The sequence below is a fragment of the Panthera leo genome, chromosome B1, assembly GCF_018350215.1.
Source record: "Panthera leo isolate Ple1 chromosome B1, P.leo_Ple1_pat1.1, whole genome shotgun sequence".
NCBI classification, from domain to species: domain Eukaryota; kingdom Metazoa; phylum Chordata; class Mammalia; order Carnivora; family Felidae; genus Panthera; species Panthera leo.
In genome coordinates, this window is record NC_056682.1 from 191,018,374 (window position 1) to 191,044,959 (window position 26,586).

General features: G+C 33.9%; 1 protein-coding gene and 1 long non-coding RNA gene across 12 annotated transcripts in view; one reads left to right on the forward strand and one right to left on the reverse strand.

The window, feature by feature from the left end:
- LCORL (ligand dependent nuclear receptor corepressor like) overlaps positions 1–26,586 on the forward strand; it is a 167,118-nt gene that overhangs the window by 113,712 nt on the left and 26,820 nt on the right. For 9 of the 11 annotated variants that reach the window (XR_006202018.1, XM_042936816.1, XM_042936810.1 and 6 more), the window contains one exon: positions 19,790–19,883. Coding sequence is in view for 10 of the 11 variants with exons in the window: in XM_042936816.1 (XP_042792750.1) it covers positions 19,790–19,883 (94 nt within the window). In the remaining variant the exon portion in view is untranslated. Of the gene's footprint in view, positions 1–19,789; positions 19,884–21,246; positions 25,364–26,586 lie in introns of those variants that run through there. The other 2 variants (XM_042936818.1, XM_042936821.1) reach the window with 2 other exon arrangements.
- The window catches only part of LOC122218590, a 68,881-nt gene that overhangs the window by 23,916 nt on the left and 18,379 nt on the right, over positions 1–26,586 (reverse strand). The window contains exon 2 of the long non-coding RNA XR_006202020.1: positions 937–1,030. This is a non-coding gene — a long non-coding RNA (uncharacterized LOC122218590). The remainder of the gene's footprint in view (positions 1–936; positions 1,031–26,586) is intronic.

The window sequence follows — 26,586 nt, forward strand, 5'->3', positions numbered from 1 at the left end:
TTACAAACATAGGTGCAAACATCCTAAATAAATACTAGCAAATTGAATACAGTGAAGTGTAAAAACATAATAAATAATGACAGGGAGGCATGGATGAGTCCACATTTGAAAAACCTCCATGATTTTCCACATTACCAAGAAAAAGAAAAAAGAAAAGAAATGTATCATCCTAATATATACATTAAAAAATTCTACAAAAGCTGATACATATATAATAAAAAATACTTATAAAAATGAACAGTAAATGGGCACTGGCACTACCAAAAATATTGTAACCTAATGATTTAAAGTAATGGACAAAACAACAATGTACACTGTTGCCAATTTTCAACATTTTCCCTGACCATAAGAAGTCCTGACTTCTGTAACATGATGAGAAAAAAATGGAAGTATGAAAATAAGGAATAATAAATAATGTGTTATAAGGAAAGAATGAACAAAATTGTGGTGGCTTATAAATAATATGGTTATGGATGTAGAAAATATGAAAGAATAGGATAACGTTTATCAGAACTGATAAAAAGTTCCAAAAAGGTACTGCTCACAAGATCAGTATATATTACTGCATATCAGCAACCACCTAGTTAGACAATCCTGTGTTTAAAAAATCTTATTTACAATAGCAACAAAAGCAGTAAATGCACCAAAACATCTAAGAATGAAACTAATAAGCCATTTAAAACTTTATGGATAACATAAAACTAGTGAAGGACACAAGACTCCCAAAATAAGCAATTGTATTTTAAATGGATGGACAGACTCTAAAAGATGGCATTTCATGCTTAATATGTTTACAGATTCATTCCCATTAAAATTCTCATAGGGTTTATTGTCAGAAATGACTTGCCAATCCTAAAATTTATGAGCAATACTTAAAAGAGCTAAGAAAAACTAAGCGTGGCTGAGGGAGTCACTCTAAAACGTATGAACACTTACTTGGTGCAGTAAAGTTAAAACATGGTTCTGCTGGCCATATAAAAATGAGTAGAACAATTTAGCAATCCGGAAACTCTCCAAACATTGGTGGAATCTGGTACAAGACAAAGATGTCATTATAAATCACTGGGAAAGATGGCGTATTGAATTAATGGTTCCAGGGGAACTGGTTACCCATTGTAGTACCCCATAAAGAAAAAAGATGATTCCTATTTTACACCACTCACAAAAGTAATTCAAGTGGGCTCAAGGATTAAATGTGAAAAGAAAAACTGAAAGAAAATGTAAACAATTACATCCTACCAAACTCAAAATAAGAAGGAAGAATTTCTTAAGATGCAAGAATAACAATCCCTATAGCAATGTTGTAAATTTTATTGTATTGAAATGAACTTAAGTATTATAAAGGCACTATGAACAGAGTGAAAATTCAAGCCTCAAATGGAGATAGTATTTATAACTGATGTAACTGGCAACCATTCAACTAACAGAACAAAACTGCAGCAAATGAGAAAAACACAACTATGTAGAAGAATAGGCAAAAACAGTTGGCAGAATAGAATTAGCCATTTAAGCAAAGAAAAAGATACTCAAAAGAATATCCTATCCAGCCTCTGCCCCAGTATAGGGTTCTTTTATTCTCTACTGTAAGAGATGGTAATTCAACCGCTGATTGACAGTAAATACTTGCAAAAAATCTTTGTTTGACAGCTCTGACAATTAAGGTCATATATCTGAAATATCCATCCTTCATTTTAATTTTTTCTATCTGCAACAATGTTTTACTTAACAGTACTATAAATAATTTATAGAAATTATTGTATCTTTAAGACTTCTATTTTCCATGCTAATCTTTAAGAGTTTTTCCTCCCATCTGTAGCAATTTAGTCCTTCTACTAGTGCTGTAAATATTTATTGAAACTATTATGTCTCTCTAAACTTATGTTTTCCATGGAAATCTTTTCATCTTTTTGATTGTTCTTCATAAGTCAGTTTCCATATTCATCATTTTCCTGCCCTCTCTTCCACAAACTCTAGACTAACTTAAAATATAGTTACCCCAAAGGAAACATTCCCATTTATCTCTCCATTGTCCATTCCAGCCAGGTATTTCAAATGTTAGAGATATTTCTTTGTGTACTTCCATTTCTACAGATTTGTATAAATACTCTGAACCTCAGAAACTGGGAGAAAGTAAGTCATGCATTGCTTGTACCAGTGATTCTTTTTTGCCCTGGCACACTGTTAAAAACAGGTAGAAATAACGTTAGCATATTATGTTTTTTTTTAATTTTCGCTTTAATCTAGGCCCAGAGTAAAAACCTTCTAAATTCCAAAATACAGGAAGAGCTTACCAGTCCTATACAAAACAAGATCAAATGTGGGCAGAGATGAAACAGCGTGTCATTGGCCCTTGGTATAGATCTGCCATGAAGTCCAGTGGATATTCTGGTAGAGCTTTCATTATAGTAAATTTCTCGTTGCATTGCCATTGTTTCCATGTTTATCTTTCCACTATAATATATCCTTTGGAAGTAGGAACCTCTCTCTCCATTTTTGTATTCCTACTACATGTATGATGTATGATGTATTGGATTAAAAATCGTTATTGTAGGGGCTGCTGGGTGGGTCAGTCAGTTAAGCATCTGACTTCAGCTCAGGTCATGATCTCACAGTTCGTGAGTTCGAGCCCTGCGTCGGGCTCTGTGCTGACAGCTCAGAGCCTGGAGCCTGCTTCTGTTTCTGTGTCTCCCTCTTTCTGCCCCTCCCTGACTCACACTCTGTCTCTAAAAATAAATAAACATTTTTAAAAAAATCATCATTGATTTCAAATGCTACTGACAAGAAAAATGAGAACTGAGACTTGGTCATTGGATTTATGATTTTTTAGCAGTGAATTTTTTTTATTTGAAACATTCTAGATGGAAAATACCCTGAAATACCTTAATACTTTCCTAAACAACATATGGTACATTAAGTGTCATGGTGAACATTAGTTGTTGCACTGCCTTGCAATGTCTTGGCACTTTTAGAATTATTTTCCCTCAAGCTAATTGGCAATAAATAAGTAAAAAAAAAAAAAAAAAAAAATTTTTTTTTTTTAATTACTACTTCACACTGCTACCAGTAAACTAACCTTTGGAAAGCATAGCTCCTAGTTTGAATAAGATTTTCTTAAAAAAAATCAAATTATGTATGAGATTAATATCAACTAGGCTTCAAGTGAGCAATGGGAGACTGCATTGAATAAATTATATGAATTTCAGTGATATGTTTAGTTGTTATTAAGTATCCTTTGCTGGTGTTACTGTCACTACTAGTCTGGTTTCTTGGCTAAGATTAAGGTGGGTGAAGCTGTCAGCTGAGATGTTAAACTGTCATTAAGAGAGCCATTATGGTTTTATGGTATTATGTTTACAGTAAATGAAGTCTTTTGTTATTCTATTAGGAGAATACAGAATTCAGAAGATATTTCTGTGTCTACCAGTGAAGGCAATAAAATGACTCGTCTTGATTTCTATGTTGAGCTTTTGTTTTCCAAGGCTAAAGACATGGAGGAAAATGTTATGTTCTATGCTTAAAATTATACCATATTTTATTTAAACTGAAGAAGAAAACATAATATATCTAGATTATCCATGCCCTTTTCAAACTAATACGCCCTGACTCTAGGGATAGAAGATACTTAAAAATTCCAAATCAAGGCAAACCAGTCCACTGCTTAAAACCTTTTAATGGCTTCTCATTGTCCTTAGGATAAAATCTAAAATCTCTTTTGTTTTAGTCCTCATTCTGGCTTTTTCTCATTTTCTTCAATATGTCATACACTCAGGCCTCAGAACATTCACACATACCATTGCCTTTTTGTAGAAGCCACTCTCTACCCACACCAATTTATTCTAAATAAAACTTGGCTTTTTTCAAGTCTTTTAAACACCATGTCTCTAAGAAAACCTCCTCCACACTTCCTAAATTGCATGCACACATACACATGTGTACACATTCTTATTAATTCCCACCAAAATTTAGTTTGGGTCTCTTATTATATTTTCTTATAGCAGCTTGTGTTCTTTTGTAGCACTTCTCACCCTTCTAATTATTTGTTTCCACCATCTTATTTTGTACTTTCTGTTTGTTTAGCTCTTTCCCCTCCTTCATTATTTTCTTTTAGGTTTCATTTTTTCCTTTATTTCACTTTTTTTTCTTTGCTGATTTTGAAGTTATATACTCTCTTGCTATTCTGTTAGTGGTTATGCTAGAAATTTTTTAGTGTGTAATTAACTGAACACTTAATGTAAAGAACTTAGAGTATCTTAACTTGTCACCTATCCCAATGCATACAGCCATTTTATCAGAACTTTAGTTCTCTTTTTATCACACCACAATCTAACCTAATCTAAATAATCTAATTATAACTATTTGTTTTATATTATCAATTTTTGTTTAGCTTTACATATATGATGACCATTTCCTTTGCTCACCATTCCTTCCTTTATCTCATATCTCAGATTTACTCTGGGAACAGAAATTTTAATTCTTTTAATTCTATTGATAGTGAACTCCAAGGTTTTTGTCAGTTTCTTCTACTACTACTTCATCTCTTTCTTCTTCTTCCCTCTCCCTTCTTTCTTCTTCTTTCCTCCTCCCCCTCCTCCTCCTCCCCCTCCTCCTCCTCCTCCTCCTCCTCTTCTCCTCCTCCTCCTCCTCCTCTTCTCCTCCTCCTCCTCCTCCTCCTCCTCCTCCTCCTCCTCCTTCTTCTTCTCCTTTTTTTGTTTTTTAATTTTAGAGAGCATGCAGGCGGGGGAGAAGGACAGAGGGAAAGAGAGAGAGAGAGCATCTTAATAAGCAGGCTTCCATGCTCAGCATGGAGCCTGACACAGGGCTTGATCTGACAACCCTTGGATCATGACCTGAGCTGAAACGAAGAGTCAGGTGCTGAACCGACTGAGACACCTAGGCACCCTGATTCTTTTTATGTTTAATGTATATTCTTCAAAGATAATTTTTCTGGGTATACTAGTTTAGACTGACAATTATTTTTTTCTCAGCACTTAGCAGTGCTGATAGTGTCTTGGCTTCCATTGTTACTAAAACTTCCAACTCATCATCTTTCCTTTATAGGTAATCTTCATACTCTGTACTTCTAGTGTCTCTGTCTTTGTCTCTTTCTCTGTTTTGTTTGTGGTGTTCTGCAGGTTGTCTGGAATATGTTTGGGTGTAGTTTTACTTTATTCTGATTGTTAATCATGTGGTTTCTATTAACAGGCCAAATATCTTTCATCAATTGTTAGTTTTTTAGCCATTATCTTTTCAAATGTATTGTAGCTCTCACTTTATCGCCTGTCAAAATCTACCGAGACATATTTTGGATACTCTCATTCTATCCTGTCTCTTATCTTCTCTTTTATATATTCCACCTCTTTGTCTCCTTGTTTTGCATCTTGATTAGTTTATTTAGAACAATCTCCAAATTCACTAATTCTCTCTTGAGCTATTCTAATCACTGCTTAACCTGTATCTTGAGTTTCTAATTTGTTATTACATTTTTCATTTCCAGAAGTTATTTGTAACATTTCAAAATATGCCTGTCAGTGTGCCCCTTATTTTCCAAAAGAATCAATAAGCAAGATATCAAGAGTGACTAGGAAGATTATTTTAGGTAAGATGGTCAGGTATTTAGATCAGATTATTTAGGTAAGGTCTTCTTGAGGAAATGAGTTTGAGCAGAGACTTGAATAATGAGAAGTACTCCATATGAAGATCTGAGGGCAAGACATTCCAGGTAGAAGAAATAACGGATACAAAGACAAAAATATCAGAAATCAATAAAAGCAGGAACAAGTCAGTTATGTTTGAGGAACTATATGAAGATTGCCTCAGTTACTTAAAAATCAAGAGGCTATTGAAAGCTTTTTCTATAGTCAAGATTATAGAGTGGCAAGAAATATAATTGTTACAGAATATATGAACTGGATTTTTCATTTTTCTGTCTTATAAAGAATATCACAAAAAATCATGCTCTTTGCAGTCAGATGTTCCATAAATGTTGCCATGTAAACAAACCATCACTTGGCTAACATAATTAGTTGTATGAAGCATAAAAAGAAAGAAAGAAGGACAGAAAGGAAGAAAAGATCAACTTCCTTTGTGGCCATTACATTTTTCCTGAATATTTGTTATAGTTTGATACTAAATTGGCCACTTTAGCACCACATGGTTTCTAAGTGACATCAGATTTTAGTTTTCTTTGTAATTTCATCTGTTTTCCTTCTGAAGAGATAACTTTCATAATGAATATCTTAACATAACTTTGAATTTATCAGTTTGCCAAAATTGTATTCTCATGCTCAGATTGAATAAAGTAAAGCTTACATTACTTCTGTATTTAAAATCTTCCTCTTAGTTTTCTATTACATAAAGAACAAAATTTAAGTTTATTTTCAAGACTTGTATGGCTTTGCTAAGATCTTGTTCATGTCCACCTCTCTGTTTTATATGGAGAGAATATATGTGTATATATGTTTAAGGTTTTTCATTGAGGGCATTATTTATAATAACAAAGGGTTAGAAATATATTCTGGTTTGCAAAAACAAAGCAGGAAAGATAAAAACTAACAGCATGGTTACCTATAAGGGGTGACGTAGATGAGGCAGAGAGGAAAGGATGGAAGTTCTGTGAATAGACCTTGTGTAATTTTATGTAAATATCCTACATATTCCAAAGAATACACACTTAAAAAAAATAATAAAGCAATCCCTAAACATGTGAGAAAGAATGTAGCATATAAACCTGACTACATTATATGACACAGAAGAAAGAATTATGTGAGGTGACTTTAACCAGTATTTTGACTGTACATTCTTAGTGGAATATATTCTAAGGACAAGGAGATGCTTCAAAGAAATGCTTTTGGTAATATTAGTAATAGTATTGCCCTTGTTATTTTGAAATTTAAATGATAAATATGTAATCATGTTAACATTGTTAGGAAACCAAGATTTTCAGGGTAAGGGAAAAAAAAACAAGAGTAAAATGAAAGAAGTAAAAACACTTTAATATTATATGTGAATTGGAAATGTCAGTGCAAATTCATGAATTTCTTTTCTTTTCAAAAATATGCATTTCCTAGTCTGGTCACTGAAGTACCTAAAAGCAGTGACCGCTCAATCACATTGAACTAGACCTGGATTGTGGTCTTTAAACATTATTTTCCTTCGGGTGCCTGGGTGGCTCAGTCAGTTAAAATGCCTCTGACTCTTGGTTTTAGCTAGGACATGATCTTACAGCTTCAGGGGTTCAAACCCTGCATCAGGCATGGAACCTGCTTGCGATTCTCTCTCTCTCCTCTCTCTCTGCTCCTCCCTCACTTGAGTTGTCCCTCTCAAAATAAACTTTAAAAACAATCTTCTTAAGACAATAGAATAAAAATAAACATTATTTGCCTTTAGGGGCACCTGGGTGCTCAGTCAGTTGAGCATCAGACTCTTGATCTCGGCGTGGGTCGTGATCTCTTGATTCATGAGTTCAAGTCCCACATGGGTCTCTGTGCTTGGGGATTCTTTTTTTCATTCTCTCTCTGCCCCTCCCCCACTCATGCTCATGCTCTCTCTGTCTCAAAATAAATAACTTAAAAAAATAAACATTTTTTTTCCTTTAAAAGGAAGCTAGCTGCTTCTTTGCAATCCTGGTCTAGATTAGAAAGTATACAGAATGAGCCTAGAACATCTTGTTCCAACAAGCAAGGAAGCTCTAAAGGCTGAATTGTCAACAGAATACAGAAGCCAATGTTAAGGGTTCCCCATTGGCCAATATGAGAACATTTGAGCATCAAAAGGAAGAACAATTGCAACTGAAGCATGCTGAATGTTTTAAAATCCATTAGTTTATGATAATCAGAAAATAGAAGTGCCTCTCGAAGCCTTTAGTCCACACTGGAGATACAGTAGTGTACCAGCTCCTTACTGTGCAAATGAGCAATTAAAGGAAAAAGTTACGCATAATTCCTTTTTTTTTTTCTTAAACAAATTGTATTTAAGGAAGATTCTTAAAGAAGAATCTTTAAGATAATAAATATGGAAGACGTGATAGTCTAAAAATATTACTATTTTGCATCTGCTAATAAGATAATTGAATCAAACATCATCATCAGAAGATAAAACTATTAGAGGAAAGGTTGTTTGGGGAGCTTTACAATGGATGGTGGGGTCAGACTATCACCATCAGAACACAGTGATCACTTGAGCATCATTGAAATTAGACTTTATGTGCCTTCTGAAATGTTGTATCACTTTTGAAGTATTCTTGCAGAAAACATTGAATATGAATCTAAGCAGTTCTTTTTTAAGTTTATTTATTTTGAGAGAACAAGCGAGCATGAGTGGGGAGGGGCAGAGAGAGAGAAGGAGAGAGAGAATCCCAAACAGGCTCTGTGCTGTCAGCACAGAGCTGGACACAGGGCTCAATCCCACGAATTGTGAGATTATGTCCTGGGCTGAGCCACAATCAAGAGTCCAGGTGCCCCTCTAAGTAATTCTTTAGGCCAATGGTTCTCAAATGTGGTTTAGGAAGCTCTTGGAACCCCTGAAACTTTTTCAGGGGATACCCCGGGTGAAAACTAAATAAGTTATTTGTCATTTTCACTCTCATTCTCTCACAAATATGTAATGAAGTCAGCTAGAGACTACATGATCTAGTAAATTTAAATACATTGAATACAGAAGCATATATGACTAGCTATCTTCTATTGAGCTAGACATTAGAGATTTGCAAAATTATAAGAAAAACCCTCATTGTTTTACTTTGAAAGTGTTATTTTTCGTTAAAATGTTTTTAAAAACACATTTATAGAGTTATTATCAATTAGAGATATTTTTTAAATTTATTGGTTTAATTTATAATATGGTAAATATAAACGGATATAACTCACCTAAACAAAAGCTCTTTGAGGTCCACAGTAATTTTTAAGACTGAAATTATGAGATTCAGAAGTTTGAGAACCATTTGCTTTAGAATTAATTCAAGTCTTATCAGAATTACTGGGAAATAGAACAAAGTGGCCACAAGAAACAAAACAAAGTGTAATGTAAAATGGTCTGTAGTAGAACTGATGACCTAGCTTCTTCAAAAAGTTAATATCCTAAGGACTCAGTAGAGCAAATTTCAGTACAAACCAGGCGTTAGAGGATAGCAAGGAATTGGTATAGTTATGTATGAAAATGCTTATATGTTTTAAAGATGCATGATATAGAAATGATGTGACATCTGTAATTAGCTTTAAAATACTTTAGTAATTAGGGATAAATGGAGCAAGTATAGCAAAAATGTAGGTAATTGTTGAAACTGAAGAGTGGATATAATGGGAGGATCATTCTATATTTTTGTGTGTTTGAATTTTATCTTGATATAATTTACTTTTTAAAAAGAACACATGCACCTTCTCAGAGGCTTTGCCTGATCATTTATTCCAACATAGTAACCTCTTTCCACCTGCTGTTGTTATTACTGTGTCCTGTTAGTGGGTTTTATTTTCATGGTAAGTCTTATCACCTTGTGAAATTTTTTTTTATTGATTTATCTTTTCTTTGTCTTCCCCTCTAGACAATAAGTTCCATGAGAGCAGGAACATTTTCTGTCTTGTTTTCTGTTATCTCCTGTGTGCCTAAGAAAATGACTGGCTTATTATATCCACTCAATAAGTACTAATTGAATGAATGAAGTATAAAAGCTATGTGTTATAGAAAAACTAGAAAATAAATAAGCAGATGAAGAAAATAAAAATTATCCTTCCTTAGCCACCCAGAGGTAACTGTTCCTGTTAAGTTTTCAATCCTTCCAAATCATTTTCTGGGAAAAAAAATACACACACATTCACACTCTGTCTTCCTAGAGCTCACTCCCACAAATCATACATAATATAATCGTCTGCAACTTGTGTTTTTAAAATCATACTTTTAAGGGTACCTGGGTGACTCAGTTGGTTGTGTCCAACAATTGATTTCAGCTCAGGTCATGATCCTAGGGTTGTGGGATCAAGCCCCACATGGGGCTCCGTGCTGAGCATGGAGCCTGCTTAAGATTCTCCCCACTTCTCTCTTGCTTGTGTACACTCTCTCTCAGTTTAAAAATATATAATAATATTTTTAAACATTCTTCTGTTACTAAATATTTTTCTACAGAATCATTTACTTTTTTGAGTAGTATTCAATTTTGTGGATAACATTATATTTAATCCTGTCTTCAGATATATAAGTAAACATATGTTTGAACTAAGATATTGCACTGTCTTTTTTTTTTTTTTTTTTTTTTTTTTTTTTTTTTGAGAGACAAAGACAGAGCATGAGCAGGAGAGGGACAGAGAGAAGGGGAGACACAGAATCCGAAGCAGGCTCCAGGCTCTGAGCTGTCAGCACAGAGCCCAACGTGGGGCTCGAACTCACAAACTGTGAGATCATGATCTGAGCCGAAGTCGGACACTTAACCAACTAAGCCACCCAGGCGCCCCAATATTGCACTCAATCTTGATTTTTACCTTAGGACACATTCCTAGAAGTGAAATTGCTGCGTCAAGGTGCACACATATAAAGCTGTTAGAAGTTGGAGTGTTCATTCAGTTAAGCAGGTCTTAATCTCAGGATTGTGAGTTCAAGCCCCATGTTGGGTTCAGCGTTGGGCATGAACCCTACTTTAAACAAACAAACAAACAAACAAACAAACAAAAGCTGTTAGAAGTCAGGATATGTGGGGGCGGGGTGAGTTGATGATTAGAGGGTGATATGGTGGGGGTGTCTCTTGGTTGAAAGGTGGTAATCTAGGCGCTGTTTACATAGGACTGTTTAGTTTGTGAAAATTTATTAAACTGTATATACTTCTGTGCATTTTTATTATGAATATTTCAGTAAAAAGTTTTTTAAAAAACATAAATAAGTTTTGAATAAGCATGACAGACACTATCAAATGTGTGGTCAACAAATGTAAAGTCTTCCAATATGACATTGTTGTAATAAGTATACATCCCACATTTAAAGTAAAATGTTAAAACTTGAACTTATAGAGTAGTGCAATACATGGGATGAAAAATAACCTGTTTAAAAAATATTTTTCAAGTATGGACTTGAAGCCTTTGAAACTTTGTTTTAATTCAGTACTTGTAGGAATAACTGAAGAAAGAAAAAGAGCTGCATTGAAATTCTAAAATGGTATTTGGTGAAATTGTTGAAATGTCATTTAATTTTACCAGTAATATTTGTCTAATGAAATTTAGTGTTATTTATTTTTACATCCTAAATTCACTGTAAGTACTTTAATTTACATGTAGATGAATGAATTCTGTGGGTTTCAGGAATATATACACTAAAAATGCATCAGAAAGACTATAACTTTCCCTTTTAAAAACATGCTTATAGAGGGAGCCAAATAAGGGAAGGAAAAACTGAATCGATGTGCTACTCTGATAGTTTATTGGTTATTTCCTCTATGACTCTGAACTTGGTGGTTAAACTAGTAACAATAAAAACAATTTAAAAATAAAATGTGGGTAAACCCAAGGGAATGCTTTTTCCACTTTGGATTATTTTGTCAATAAGTCTGTATTAATAAGTTTTATTAATAAGTTTGGGTTAAGAGGGGCACCTGGGTGGCTCAGTTGGTTAAGCGTCTGACTTCGGCTCAGGTCACGATCTTGCGGTTTGTGAGTTCGAGCCCCGCGTAGGGCTCTGTGCTGACAGCTCGGAGCCTGGAGCCTGCTTCGGATTCTGTGTCTCCCTCTCTCTCTGCCCCTCCCCCACTTGTGCTCTGTCTCTGTCTATCAAAAATAAATAAATGTAAAAAAGAATTAAAAGAAATAAGTTTGGGTTAAGAATTTTTAATATATGCATGCAAGTAAGTGTCCACACACATATTTTAACTACCCAGATCCTTACTAGAAACCACCACTGGTGTCATTTGGTATATTTACTTTCAGGTTTTATTCTATATTTGATTTTTTGGCTTTCTGTATGGTTAATGGTCTATATCTCTATTCAAGTTTATATACTACCTTTTTTTTTTTTTTTTAAATGTTTACTTATTTTTGTGTGAGAGAGAGAGAGGCAGAGCATGAGCAGAGGAAGTGAAAGAGGGAGACACAGAATCCAAAGCAGTCTCCAGGCTCTGAACTGTCAGCACAAAGCCCCAATGCAGGGCTCGAACCCACAAACCACAAGGTCATGACCTCAGCCAAAGTTGGACACTTAACCGACTGAACCACCGAGGCACCTTATCTCCTACCTTTTAAAAACATTATAATAGCAGTTGCAGTATTCCATGTTTTGTTTTGTTTTGTTTTGTTTTGTTTTGTTTTTTAATTTATTTTTGAGAGAGAGAGAGAGAGTGTGTGAGTGTGGGCGGGGCAGAGAGAGGGAAACACGGAATCCAAAGCAGGCTCTAGGCTCCGAGCTGTTAGCACAGAGCCTGATGCAGGGCCCGAACCCACAAACCACAAGATCATGACCTGAGCTGAAGTCAGATGCTCAGCCAGCTGAGCCACCCAGGCGCCCCTTCCATGTTTTATTAATTACCTTAATGGATATGTTAGACCTAATTCTCAAGCAGGTGAAAGTACCATAATTTATATAACTATTTGTTAAATATTTATGGTTGTAAAAAAATTACATTTATCAGTCATATTGAAATCTTTCATTTGTCTTTGTACATGAAAACATTTTCACGTTAAATATTTTCTTAAAATGCCTAAAAAAGTGTGAGCATTTTTTTTAAGGCCAAGAAGCAGTTTTTTTAATTTTAGAGAGTGCGCTAGCAGGGGAGAGGGGCAGGGGAAGAGAGAGAGAATCACAAAAAAGCTTCACACTCAACGCAGAGCCCAACGTGGGGCTCAGTCCCACAACCCTGGGATCACAACCTGAGCTGAAATCAAGAATCGGACACTCAACTGACTTAGCCACCCAGGCACCCCAAAATGTGTAAACATTTTTAAGCTTTTTGATAACATATTGCTATGTTTCCAAAAGCATTATGTTCCTGAGCTAGTAGTGTTTGGCCATGCAAGCTTATTACACCATTGCCAACATTATAATCTGTTTTGTTAAAACATCACAGATTAGAATTTTGGTTAAAGGCAGACTCTAGAACGTGGCTGCCTGAATTTGAATGGCATTTTCACTACTTACAACTGTATGATTGTGGGCAAGATAATTGACCTGTCTTTCACTTTCAATGTTATTAAAATTTGCGAATTTATAAAACCTATTAATATATTGGGTTGTATAAGCACTAAATGGGGTAAGACAGGTAATGCTGTTTGTTTTTGCATACTTTATTTGCACTAAAGAAAAATACTGGTTTTATATATTTAGATTTTTTGTGAGTTACTAATATGTTCTAGAAGTCAGCTGAATATGAAAAAATTAATAATTTAAATCATAGGAATCTCCTAGAGAGTACAGGAAGAAAAGACCAGAAAGAGCCAAAGGCTGACTAGGACCATACATTGAGGGGCGAAAAGAAAGACAAGACCCATTTAGGGAGATAGATAAGAAGTGATCTGAGACATAAGGTAGAAATAACATTAAGGTATTTATTAACATAGGTTTGCAGTTTGCATCAAGCATTATTAAATGTTAAGTAGCAGTATTTTGATGAAAGTTTTATTGCTAGTAATTACCATTTTTGTGAAATTTCATTTGGAATATTCTTCCCTCTAGGCAACATAAAATTTATGTGATATTTTCGGGGCGCCTGGGTGGCTCAGTCAGTTAAGCGTCCGACTTCGGCTCAGGTCATGGTTTTGTAGTCCGTGGGTTTGAGCCCCGCATTGGACTCTGCGCTAACAGCTCAGAACCTGGAGCCTGCGTCAGATTCTGTCTCCCTTTCTCTGCCCCTCCTCTGCTCATGCTCTGTTTCTCTCTCAAAAATAAATAAATATTAAAAAATTTTTTTGAATTTAAAATTTATGTGATATTGTCTCCTCTCATTAAAGTGTACTTGCTTTGGGGTGCCTGGTTGGCTCAGTTGGTTTAGCGTCTGGCTCTTGATTTTGACTCATGTCATGATCCCAGGGTCATAGGATTGAGCCTTGTGTCCAACTCTCTGGGCATGCAACCTGCTTCAGATTCTCTCTCCTTCTATCCCTTTCTCCTGCTCATGCTTGCTCACTCTCTCTCTCTCAAAAAAAATTAACTTGTCTTCGTGAACTGAATCTTACTAATGTTTATATATTTAATATTGGTAATAGATAACGTGGCTTCAAAGACCCATGCCATACTCCAATATGGACTGAGCTTCATGATTTGCCTTGTATAGCAACTGAAGACCCAAAGTGTTGTGAGGAGTTAATAAATATGTTTTTAATGTACGTAATATTCACAATTAATTGATTAATGATCATCAGTCTTGACAATTTCTGAAGAAAAATCTGTATGATTATTAAACCTAACGAATATAGAAATTGATTGAAAACCATTCTTAGCCTCTTTATCTTAAGCAGAGTTTCTCTATGTGACGCTAACCCTCTCTTCCATATAAATATCAACCTTTTGACTGTGTTGTCATTTTCTGAGTGGCTGAACAAAGTTAATTGATTACATGACTATTTTGTTAGAGTCAGTTGTATGCAGTGCTTATTATTATGACAAAATTGAGTGAGTCATTGATGAGTCCGTGAATAAGTATTGGAGTACTGTTGCTTTCAGGCTCCGGCTTAGGGAGTGGGTATTGTGAGAAAATCAGCCAGGTAATTATGCTTAATTCAATATAAATCTTAAATAGATTCCAAACATACTTACTAACTCCCCTATTGGAGTTTAGGTGCTAAATTAGGCAAATTATAATAATATGTCATAAATACAGTATAGAAGAATACAAAGGGTATTGTATGTTGTGGGGAAAATTAGAAAAATGTTTGAGGGGATGATTCTGAAGGATGTGTAGAAGTTAGCCAGGCCAAGAGAACACAGAGCATACTTTGAAGAATGGACAAAGGCCATAAGATTAGAGATAGGAAAGAATGGTGTCCTTGGAGTGGTGAAATACAATTCTATGTTATAACAGTTGCATTTGTCTCCTTTAAATAGATCCTTGATCAGGAATTTGTATGAAAATACAGAACTGAAAATCTGTTAATGAAAATTCAAATCTTGGTTTTAACAGAAGGTGAATTCTAAAAAAATTAACCCAGTAAAGTGTTGATATCAAGAAATTTCCCAGTTTAGTCATGATTTCAGTTTTTCAAGCATTGGTCCATTTAAAAAGTTATCTCTTGTAGTATAATATATACAGTTTACCTGACCTTGTTGAAAGATTACACTGGCCCCTCTTTAATTCTATACGTGTCATATTAGTGTTTGATCGACAATAAGTAAACTGTAGTGTTCAGACCCAGTCTATAACTAGTAAATGGAAATAATCTGTATTTATTATTAGGAAATTTTCAATTGTATAGACATATACAGTATAATAGTCATGTTCCTGTCACCCAGAACCAATAATATGTTATTTGATCATGTTTACTTCTGATATGCTTTCTCTTAAGGAACTATCACATCCTTTTGTTTGCTTTTGGAAGCAACCCCTGATAATAACCTATTCATACATTACTAAGCAAAATCTTTTTGTGTGCTTTAAAAGTTTGCATTAATGCATACTAAATGCACTCTTGTTAATTTACTCCTGCAACTTGCTTTTCTTACCAAATTAGCAAAAATTAAAAATCTCAACACCACCAAGTGTTGTCAAGGATGTGGGAAAGAAATTTGGTGATATCTACTAAAGTTCAAAATGTAAAGTCCGGCACTTATACTTCTAGTGTATAACTTAGAAAAATTCTTATACATGAGCACAAGAAAGCATTCAGAAGGATTTTCATTTCAATATAGTTTGTAATAGTGTAAAACGAAAACAACCTTATGTACCTGCCAATAGTTGAATGGTAAATAAATTTCAGTCTGTCTTCTACTTAGTTTATATTGCCCTAGAGCATACATAATAAGTACTTAGTTTTTATCCATCAAGTTAATTATTAGTACTTTGGAAACATATACACACAAGACAATCTAGTTATGGTGTGCTAACTCCATTCTGAAGGAGTGATGCTTCTAGATGTTATCACTACAGCTAGATCTAAATCAGCAGCAGGAGCAAGAAAATCCCCTTTACCCCCCATTCCTGATCTTTTCATTTTCTGTCATTCTTCCCAAGCTGTCTCTCTCCTTTTCTTGTTTTTGCTTTTCTAATTTGGACAATCCTAGAGGTGACTCTTTATGGTTTTTCTAGCTCTTGAGCTACCGGGTTCATGATATCAGCAAAATACTTTAGTATAGGCTAAGGCACTGCTAACAAAAAGTGAGATTTTCTGTGATAACTAAAATTTTTCTAAAGATTCTTTACTTACATATTTATGTATCCTGTATTCACTACATAAGTGTTCATTGATTGAGTGATTTTACTGTGTGACAGAAATATGCTGAAGGAGTATATTTGCCATTTTAACTGGATAACAAACTATAATGTGTTCCTTAAGTTCTCAAATACGTTTAAAGCAAAACGTTTAACATAGGTACCCTAGGATGGGGACAAGGCTGTGGGGAAAAAAATTAAAGCATTTCTCACTCTGGTCACTGTTTAGAGTTTTGAAAAAAGAAGAATCAGGAGTATAAGCCTGATTTGGGTAGCTCTCTTAAAGATGGAACAGGACTTAGGTCTAGTTCATCCTTAAAATTACCTCCAGCCAGGTCCTTGTCTCTAGGAGTGGTCCAAAAAGGACAAGAATGCCTTTATTGCCCTAGCTAGGGAGCAACAACCTAATTTGCGTAGTTACTGTAAAGGAGGAAGAGGAGTTCCTTGTATCTCCTTTTCTTATTTCTGGACTGTGGAATAATTAACTTTAAATCAACCATATCAAAAGTCTAGAAGAGTTTTTTGTTTGTTTGTTTTTTGTGTTTTTTTTTTAATTAACTCATTTATTGTTGGTGTTGCTTTTGTTTGAAGAGTTTAGAATTGGAGAAATTTCATTAATTCATTTTGTAACATTGACTAGGAATAACAGACTTACGGAGAGCATGTTTTATGTGCTACAAACTACATAAAACAGGAGCAGAATCAAAACTAATGAATTCAGTGTTAAATTTGAATATAAATTAGGTAGTAATGATTTTTTGAAGAAGATGATTTTATAAGGTCTTGAGTTAGCAAAATTTAGTTGTTGAAGAAGAGAAATGAGATAGTAAAGGAAAGGACATTTCTCTCTTCTTTCAGTGGGTTACAGCACTCTATTCTTTATGAAATACAAATAAATAGATCCCTGGCCTGAGGAATTCAGTCTTGTGGGAGAAAAAGATCTATAAGTCAGTTATTATAAGACAGTGTCATAAGTGTTATAGCATGCTGTTGACACAAGGGAAACAAAACTCTGCTTCTGCTTGGGAGCATGTGGATCTTTAAAGATGAGTAGGAGTTTGACAAATCGAAAAGGTAGAACACTCTAGGCAGAGGGAACTGTGCACTGCAGTTTGAGAGACCTGACACCACATAGCATGTTTGAGGAACTGCAAGTGGTTAGGGACACAGGAAGTATGAGGGTTGAGTTAAGTTGGAGACAAAGCATAAAAAATTGAGCTTCATGGGCAGCATGGGATGAGATGCTTCACTTAACAATTTTTTAAGGTTCTGTGTACCATATTCTGTGTTTACTTGTCCAGTCTCCCCTTTTAATTCCTCCAAATTCTATTCAGCAAGTATTTACTGAACACTTATTGTGTGCCAGGCACTATTCTAGGCAGTGGGGATATCTGGCTGAATAAAATAGACATGGTCTTTGCCTTCACATAGCTTAGAGTCTGCATGGCTAACAGTGGTAAGTATATAAGCAACTAGAATATAGCATGCTAAGTGCTAAATAATGTAGTGTTGCAGGTATAGGAACCTAGAACAATGACAACCAACCAAATCCAAGTTGGGTCCTGAATGATTGAGAGTAAGATTTGGTGAGAATTAGGAGGAGTGTGGGGATAGAAAGAGAGGATTAGGAGTATTCTAACAGGAAGCTAACAAAGTGTGTGAGCCCAGAGTTGAAAAATATCATACCACTTTCCCAACAGGTTTCCCTCCTCCACCCTTAGCCCCTTGCAGTCCATTCTCACCACAGCAGATTGATCCTTTAAAAGCATAAATTAAAATTGTGTCAGTCTTATGCTCAGAATACTCCAATCCTCCTTTCCTGTCTCTCTCAAAGTAAAATAGAAATTTCTTACTATGGCCCATAAGGCCTAATGTGATCTGCCTTCCTACATTTCTTTCTTTCTTTCTTTTTAACGTTATTTGTTTTTGAGAGAGAGACAGAGTGCAAGCAGGGAAGGGGCAGAGAGAGAGAGAGAGGGAGACACAGAATCCGAAGCAGGCTCCAGGCTCTGAGCTGTCCGCACAAAGCCTGATGTGGGGCTCAAACTCACGAACAGCGAGATCATGACGTGAGCCTAAGTCAGCCTCTTAACCGACTGAGCCACCCAGGCGCTCCTGCCTTCCTACACTTCTGATCTCATTTCACTCAGCCTGGGTTACTCCACTCCAGCCACCCTGGCTTCTTTGCTATTCCACAAACATTTTAGAAATGATTCCGTATCACAACCTTTGCACAAACTGTTCCTTATAGAAGCTTTCCCCCAGGTAACATGTTTGGTTGGTCATGGTTGGTACCATGACAGTAAGTACTTTTTATTTTTATACCTTTGTTACTGCTGCTTCTAAATTCCTAAAATAGTGCTTTTCACATAGTAGGCATTCCATAAAATTATTATTGAATTATACACAATAATAATAGGTTATGAGTGAGACTGTTTTATTTTCCTGTATTTGTATCTTGCAGGGCACTTAAGTGTTAGATGAATTTATATGGTAACAATAAAACCCAGTTGAATTTTTTTTAAACCAGCTTGAATTTTTTAGTATATTTTTTAGACATATGTTTTCTTATAATGATTCTTTATAACTTTTCAGTTTTTTAACTATCAGTAAAGAAATATTCACAGTATTATTGAGTGCTGTGTTTTCAATTCATAGTTTATGTTTATTCTTTTTGACCCTCAGATTTGTCAGATTAACATGTCTGAGTCATTGATTTTATTTATGGAAATTCAATATTATAACAATAATAAAAATAACTACATTTTAATAAATACTTAAGCAGTTGTTTTCTAACAGGCTATTTTTCCTAAGATGTCATATTCTTACTGGTTATGTCTTCATTCAGTAACAGATAGAAACACTATATTATGTAGACAGTGATTCAACTGTTCTATGTTTCAGTTATTTAAAACTGTAAAATTTTACACTGAATTCTAAAAATACATTGGTTATACATAAGAGTCACAGTTTACTACCCAAAGTATATGTTCCACATATTGCTAGTCCTAGTAAATGCTAGTTATTGTTCTCTTATTCATCATCATTTTTTTCTGTGGTCTCTGTTTTGTACAACTTATATCATTCCTACTTTCTCAGAGCATCATCTGGGCAGCCTTGAATAGAAAAAAAATCATGGATAAGCAATTAAATGGCTGTTCACTGCACAACAGTGGGAAAGGTGACCAAGTGTTGCTTTTAAACAGATTTTGTATCATAGCCTGTTTGTTTCTTCATATCACTTATGATATGCCAGCTCCTTCTCTGTTCTTTTTTCCTATGTAGTGCCTTCCCAGTCATGTCCTGTTGCTAAAACCACCAAATGAGTTGGTAATGGCCACATGTCAAATACAGGTGTTAATTTTTAGGTCATGAATTAGTAGATCAGCAAAATATGAAATGTTAAAATGTAAGGATTACCTATTTGTCACAAATATAAAGTTTTTTCTCTTGCAAAAATTATAGGGGATGGAGTGTTAGATCTCTCTACAAAGAAAACCAGCATAAAATCTGAAGAGTCATCCATATGTGATCCTTCTTCTGAAAATTCAATGGCTGGGTAAGCAATATCTAGGAAATATAATTTAATATTAATATAAAATTATCTCTACAGAGAACTCTTAATACTACTTTGAGTAGATTGACATATATAACTTTCCTCCAGAATTTTTGTCACTCATAAGTGTGTGTCTCTCATACCTTTCATTCGTCCTTTCTCTTTCTTTTTTATTCTTTCTGTTAAAGAAAAGTTATCAGAACAATCACCAAACTTTAGTTCATGTTACTAAAATGAACTACCAACTTAACCATAGACTACAAACCAAGAAGCAGGACGAGTAAAGAAAATTTAAAATTCAGTACTCAGGAGGCAATTTTAAGGGAAATATGTGATTTCACTATTTAATTTTTTTTTAAACAATCAACAAATTTTAAAAGTACTGTACTTACTAATTCTTACAGTTAGCTTATAATGTTTACATTTTTTTTTCACTGTGCTTTAGGTGTGGTGGCAAACTTTATATAATATATACAATAATATATATCTAGTAAGCACCACAAAAAGTCCTTTCATGCTTTCAAAGTTCTCATTAATTAAATAAATAATTAGCAGTGAAAATAATTAGCAGTGAAATGCTGTTCTGTTGGATTTTTGGATTTTTATTTAGTAACTTTTGCATCTTCCCATTAACAAACTGCATAGGAAGCTTTTTTGTCACATTTAAATCTTCGATGTAGAGTGTAATTTGTTTCAACTAAGACTGTAGTAGCTTTTGAGTCTTAAGGTACAGTTAGCTTCTGTTTGAGAAACTTTGAAAATTACAATGATATGTTTGAAATAGAGATAACATTTATAGTATCAAATTATTTTACCCAAATATACCTTGTCTACTTGTTTCAAATTTTAAGTTTTTGTCTAGAGAAACATTAGTCTTGTGGAAATATGGGATGTTTGTGTTTGGAAATATTCTTGCTGCTACAAATTTCCTTTAAAGGGGTTGACTCTTTTATTACTTGTTTAGCGGTAACGTCACGTTTCTACTAACAAAAACTCCTTTAGGATTTGGGTATTTTTTATAATGGAACTCTAATTGTACAAATAAAAATTATAAGTATTGCTCTGCAAGCATCTTTCAGAGGAATAGCAACATCATGAGAATATTTTTACAAATACTGAGTTAGGATTTTATGTTCTTGGAAGGTCTGCCTGTTGAGGCCACCGTATGATTGACACATTGTCCTACCAGGACTGTAGCGTTTGCTTTGATAAGGAGTAACTACTACATCTCACAGACTTAAAAAGAGTCATAAGCAGTGATGTTACCTAAGCAAGGAGTATAATAAAGGAGTGGACCCTTCCCTTCCATAGCTGTGTGAGAGTCTCTCATGCATCAGTTTACCATCGTTTCATTCCATCCATCCAGGAGACTACACAGAAACAGAGAGGACTATGTGGAAAGAAGTGCTGAGTTTGCAGATGGTTTGCTCTCAAAAGCTTTGAAAGACATTCAGTCTGGAGCACTGGACATAAATAAAGCAGGCATACTTTATGGCATACCTCAAAAAACTTTACTTCTCCACTTAGAAGCCTTACCAGCAGGGAAGCCTGCATCTTTTAAAAACAAAACTCGAGATTTCAATGATAGTTACTCATATAAAGACAGTAAAGAAACTTGTGCAGTGCTGCAAAAGGTAGCCTTGTGGGCAAGAGCTCAAGCAGAGCGCACAGAAAAAAGTAAACTCAATCTACTTGAAACCTCAGAATTAAAATTCCCAACAGCTTCCAGTTACCTCCATCAGTTAACTCTACAGAAAATGGTTACTCAATTTAAAGAAAAAAATGAAAGTCTACAATATGAAACTTCACATCCTACTGTACAGTTAAAAATTCCTCAGCTCCGAGTAAGTTCTGTTTCAAAACCACAACCTGATGGTCCTGGTCTGCTGGATGTTATGTATCAAGTTTCCAAAACCTCTCCAGTCCTAGAAGGATCAGCTCTCCAAAAACTGAAAAATATACTCCCTAAACAGAACAAAGTAGAATGTTCTGGGCCTGTAACTCACTCAAGTGTTGACTCTTATTTTCTACATGGGGACCTCTCTCCTTTGTGTCTTAATTCTAAAAATGGAACAGTTGATGGAACCTCTGAAAATACTGAAGATGGATTGGATCGAAAAGATAATAAGCAGCCCAGGAAAAAACGTGGCCGTTATCGCCAATATGATCATGAAATAATGGAAGAGGCTATTGCAATGGTAATGAGCGGAAAGATGAGTGTTTCCAAAGCACAAGGAATTTATGGGGTACCTCACAGCACTTTAGAATACAAGGTAAAAGAAAGATCTGGAACACTGAAGACTCCTCCGAAGAAGAAACTCCGATTACCAGACACTGGGTTATATAATATGACAGATTCAGGGACTGGCAGCTGCAAAAACAGCAAGCCTGTGTAGATTACTTGTTAGGAAGATGTTTGTGTGTGTGTGTGTGTGTGTGTATGTGTGTTTGCGTGTGTGTGAGTATGTGCACAGGTGTGTATTTGTGTGTCTGTATACACACATGTGGGAATTACAGATGCTCACTCTGACAGGAGACATGAAATTTTACAGTTCAAAAACCACTTACATGCCTTTTGAAAAAAAGTTTTATTCAGGGTTTTCACTGTGGACAGAATTATATAGTTACTTACTTAATTCTGATAGTTTGTATTTAATCCTTGTATAAATAGGTGGAAAAGATTCAGGTTTTCTTTAGTAGTCAATAGCATAAAGCGTTGTGGGAAAACAAGTAATTGTCGAGTGAAACATTTTTATTGGTGAAAGACCACTCCAGCCATTCAGTTGAACCATCTTATAATGGAAATATGATATTAATAGTTCGTAAACATTTTTACATAATATACTTACGGCTATTGTAAGTATATCAGACAACCAATCAAAGTTTAAATAGACAGCTATCTCCATACTAAGAAAAATTAATATATACAGTATTAGTACACTACAGTGTATTCTATGAAATATGAAATGCACTCAAGTGCATCCACCAGGAATAGAAAAGAAAACCTTAAATGATATGTATAATGAAATTTAATATTTATCATTTAATAGTTGATTTGCAGGAAGTTGGGGTTTATAAGGTATATACTTTTTAAGAAAACTGACACATAGTTAACCCCAGCAGCTATAGAATCCTTTAATATAAGATGGAATACTAAGAACAAAAAGTAATTTAAATTTAATTATTAAAATAATTTAATTTTGTTTTTCATTTGAAAAATAAGCTAATGTGTAAGGTTAGAAAAGAAAGTTGGAATGCAACTTAGAGCATGTTTATAATGTGCACAGAAAAAGCTTGAGAATGATAATTTTGGTTTAAATGTGCTGGTTAGTTGATGTTATGACTACTTTAAATTTTAAGGATTGTGACACACTCCTACTATTGAAAAACCTCAGTGTAACTTTAATATATTTGCTGCTGTGACATTTCAAAACATTTTCAGTTTATCAAAATGAATTACAGATTTCATTTTGGTGGGCGATACATTATCATTTTGCTAATAACCAAATTTGCAGTTTGTTCAGGGTCTTGAATAGATTTACAGATATTTAACACTGAAGCTGTTTTGAACTTTCAGTAATGTAAACTCTACTAATTGGGTAGTTAGAAGCTGGGCAGTGCATTTTAACTTTTACAGACTCATAAGAGAGACCAATAATTTTTATATAGCAGTTTTAAAATGTGGTTCAGAGTATCCATGTTGGATTTATGGAGTATGCAGTGGTAAAATGTTATAAAGCATGTGCCTCCATATAAAGAATGGGGATTTGCTTCATATATTCAGAATTCTCCGAGTGCCCCTTTCTCTGTTAAAATTCAGGTTCTGATCATTTTTCTAAGCCAATTTTCCTAAGTCCAAAAGGAATACTTAAAGCTGAATTTAAAAAATAAGTGCACCTTGTCAAATACTTGTGTTTTTACACTTGTGTTTGTGTGTAACTAATAATCTCATATACATGTAATACTAAAGAGATTTTCAGCTATTACATTTAAAAACTGCTTACATATGTTTAAAGAAACTGAAGAGTGGGAAGCTACACAACCAAGTAGTTATTTGGTCTCTTAGAGCTACACTGAACCCTCTTCAGCTTAATGTTACCTGCATACTAGGGTATGAATCCTCTTGCTCTGTTTGTTTTTGTTTTTTTTTTTTTTTCCAAGTAAGTATACATAACGGATTGCAAAACAGCAGATGTCAGGGTCATCTTTCTTTTTAAAGAATTAAGCCATATTTTGTGAGGGCCAGAACTTGGATTATTTAATATATTTCCCCTCCCCCCCCCCCCCCATTGAAAAACACAGTTAAAAGATAAAGTAAATGTTTCAACACAATTTTATTGACCTCTTTATACAGAATTTTACTTGCAAAATTTGGGGGCCTGAATGCATTACATAATATTTATATTGAGCTTTTTTATTCCTCACACTATATTTACATTAATAAATTGATTGAGAAGTTTATAGAAAAGGGATACTTACAGAACACTTTTATATCATTTAAAAGATGACCTGACCAAAAACTTTACAGGATTCATAAAATCAGGGATCATTTTGCTATTGACTTCACAGTGATCAGTAGTTTTATAGGTAATATTATAGTTAATTTGCAGCATTTAGTATTTGTATTATTTATTTTTGGTCAGAAATAGTAAATTAAATATTTTTTGATAGTTTATAGGTAATGATCAACCCATAACTTTTAAAAGAAACAAAATGTTTCTAATTATTGAGTTAACTTTTGATTATACAAACTAGGAAAGGCAGGGAAATTTATGGGTTCCCCTTCTCCCCAATGATTCTATTAAGATGTTCTTTATGTTAAACTTTCAAAGTACTTTATAAATTTAGTTACCAGTTACTACTTATTAATTGACAGTTTTATGAAAAATCCAGTTTCAGCAGACTTTTAATGAAGGTGAAAGCAACCCTTATATGCTTTCTACTTATTTGAATGTTCCTCAAGTATTTTATATTTAAAAAAAAAAAAAAAGAAGGAAAAGAAAAAACAGTGCCTCTGTTTTTAGAAAACTACTGCTCAGTAAAGTTGTTTAAACCATTTCTGGTAGCTAATGACAATTTTATATTAAATTGTATACTAACTTTAGTGAGACTGATTTTTTTAGTTGTTTACAGTACAAATACTTGTATTTGTTTTTTAATTGCAGTATTTCCATTGTCGCAGTAATTTAGTAAAACTCTGTGGCTGCCTTGATTTTGACAGATTTTGTTAATATAAACTGATTGTTAGGCAATTAGTTATATTTATGCATAAATCAATTGCACTATAATTCATGAATTATTTATTACAATATTTTCTAATGAATTCATGTATCTGTCTTGTGTTGTAAATGTACTGTAATTCTGTTCCTACTTTGTGTTGTTATATATCTAAATCTGATTGTATGAATCTTAATTGTTCAGTTAACGTGTTTCTAGGTTGTAATTTGTAGTAAAGCACTTCAATGCTTTTGCACTTAAATTTACAACACTGTTGGTGTGTGATTGATTTACTCATTCAGTAAAAGAAAAGAAAAGAAAGAAAAGAAAAAGACTGACTACACTGACTTTTTTGATTCACTATAGGAATGAGTTTTATTTTTATTAATGTGAGAAATTGACTTTCTCCAAAGAACTATTTCAACAACAAAATTTGCAATGGGCAAAACTGATAGTAACATACAAAAAATGGGCAGGATGTTTTGGTTTGTAAATCTTAACAGGAAAAGGTTAGAAAAAATTTTAACATTAAAAACAAGGGAGCTGTGAAAGATACGATTATGGTAACTTTACATATAATCACTTGAGAATAGAGTCTAGTTTGGAGATTTATGTGTATTCAACTATTATTTACTCATATTAGGTTTTCTTTGAGACTCTGAACTGCAAGAAAGATGGAAAAGAAAAAATTTGGAGCCAAATAAAAGTATTACGGAATTTTATAGTTTGAGAATTTAGTTCTCTAATATCTGATATGTGTGTATCAGATATAATCTAATACTTGAATATCCAGTTAGTAACTTTATGAAGTTATTCTTCATATACCATTAGATGGAAATTACTGACCACTGTGGTATTTTGGAATTTCCATTATTGGAAGTAATAAACTGAAAAGATAAAAGTAATAAACTGAATAAGAAACCTTTTTAAAGTTTAGACTTCCTTGAAATCTCAGAAGAGATGTAAAAATCTTGTGGTTTTCAGAATAGTTAACACGTCATTAGTTTTAATTATTTCTACTTCTATACTTGACTTACTAACAGATAAAACATTTAAGCATTGAGGAAGTGTTATGAAAGCATATTAATCTTTAAAATATGGTGCAATGTATTTTTCTAAGAAACATAAAATCTCTTTAATTATTTAATAACAGGTATGTTTAATAGCCCATAGCATAACTTTAAAGAAACTGTTGAAGTGCATCTATCAGAACGTTTTTGGGTTTTCTTTTGCTTATATGAAAATTACAGTTTTTACTTTGCTGGAAAAGAGAATAATATCACATATCTTCATATTTGATAGTTAACATTTCCTAATGTCCTTGTTCTCCATATATTTTTTGAATTACCTAATAGTGAATCTTGAGAATCAGTTCCATCATTTACTCCCAAACGTGATAAAATTTACAAAAAAAAAAAAAAATATATATATATATATATATATATATTTTTTTTTTTTTTTTCAGAAAGGAAAGGATATTGGGGTCATG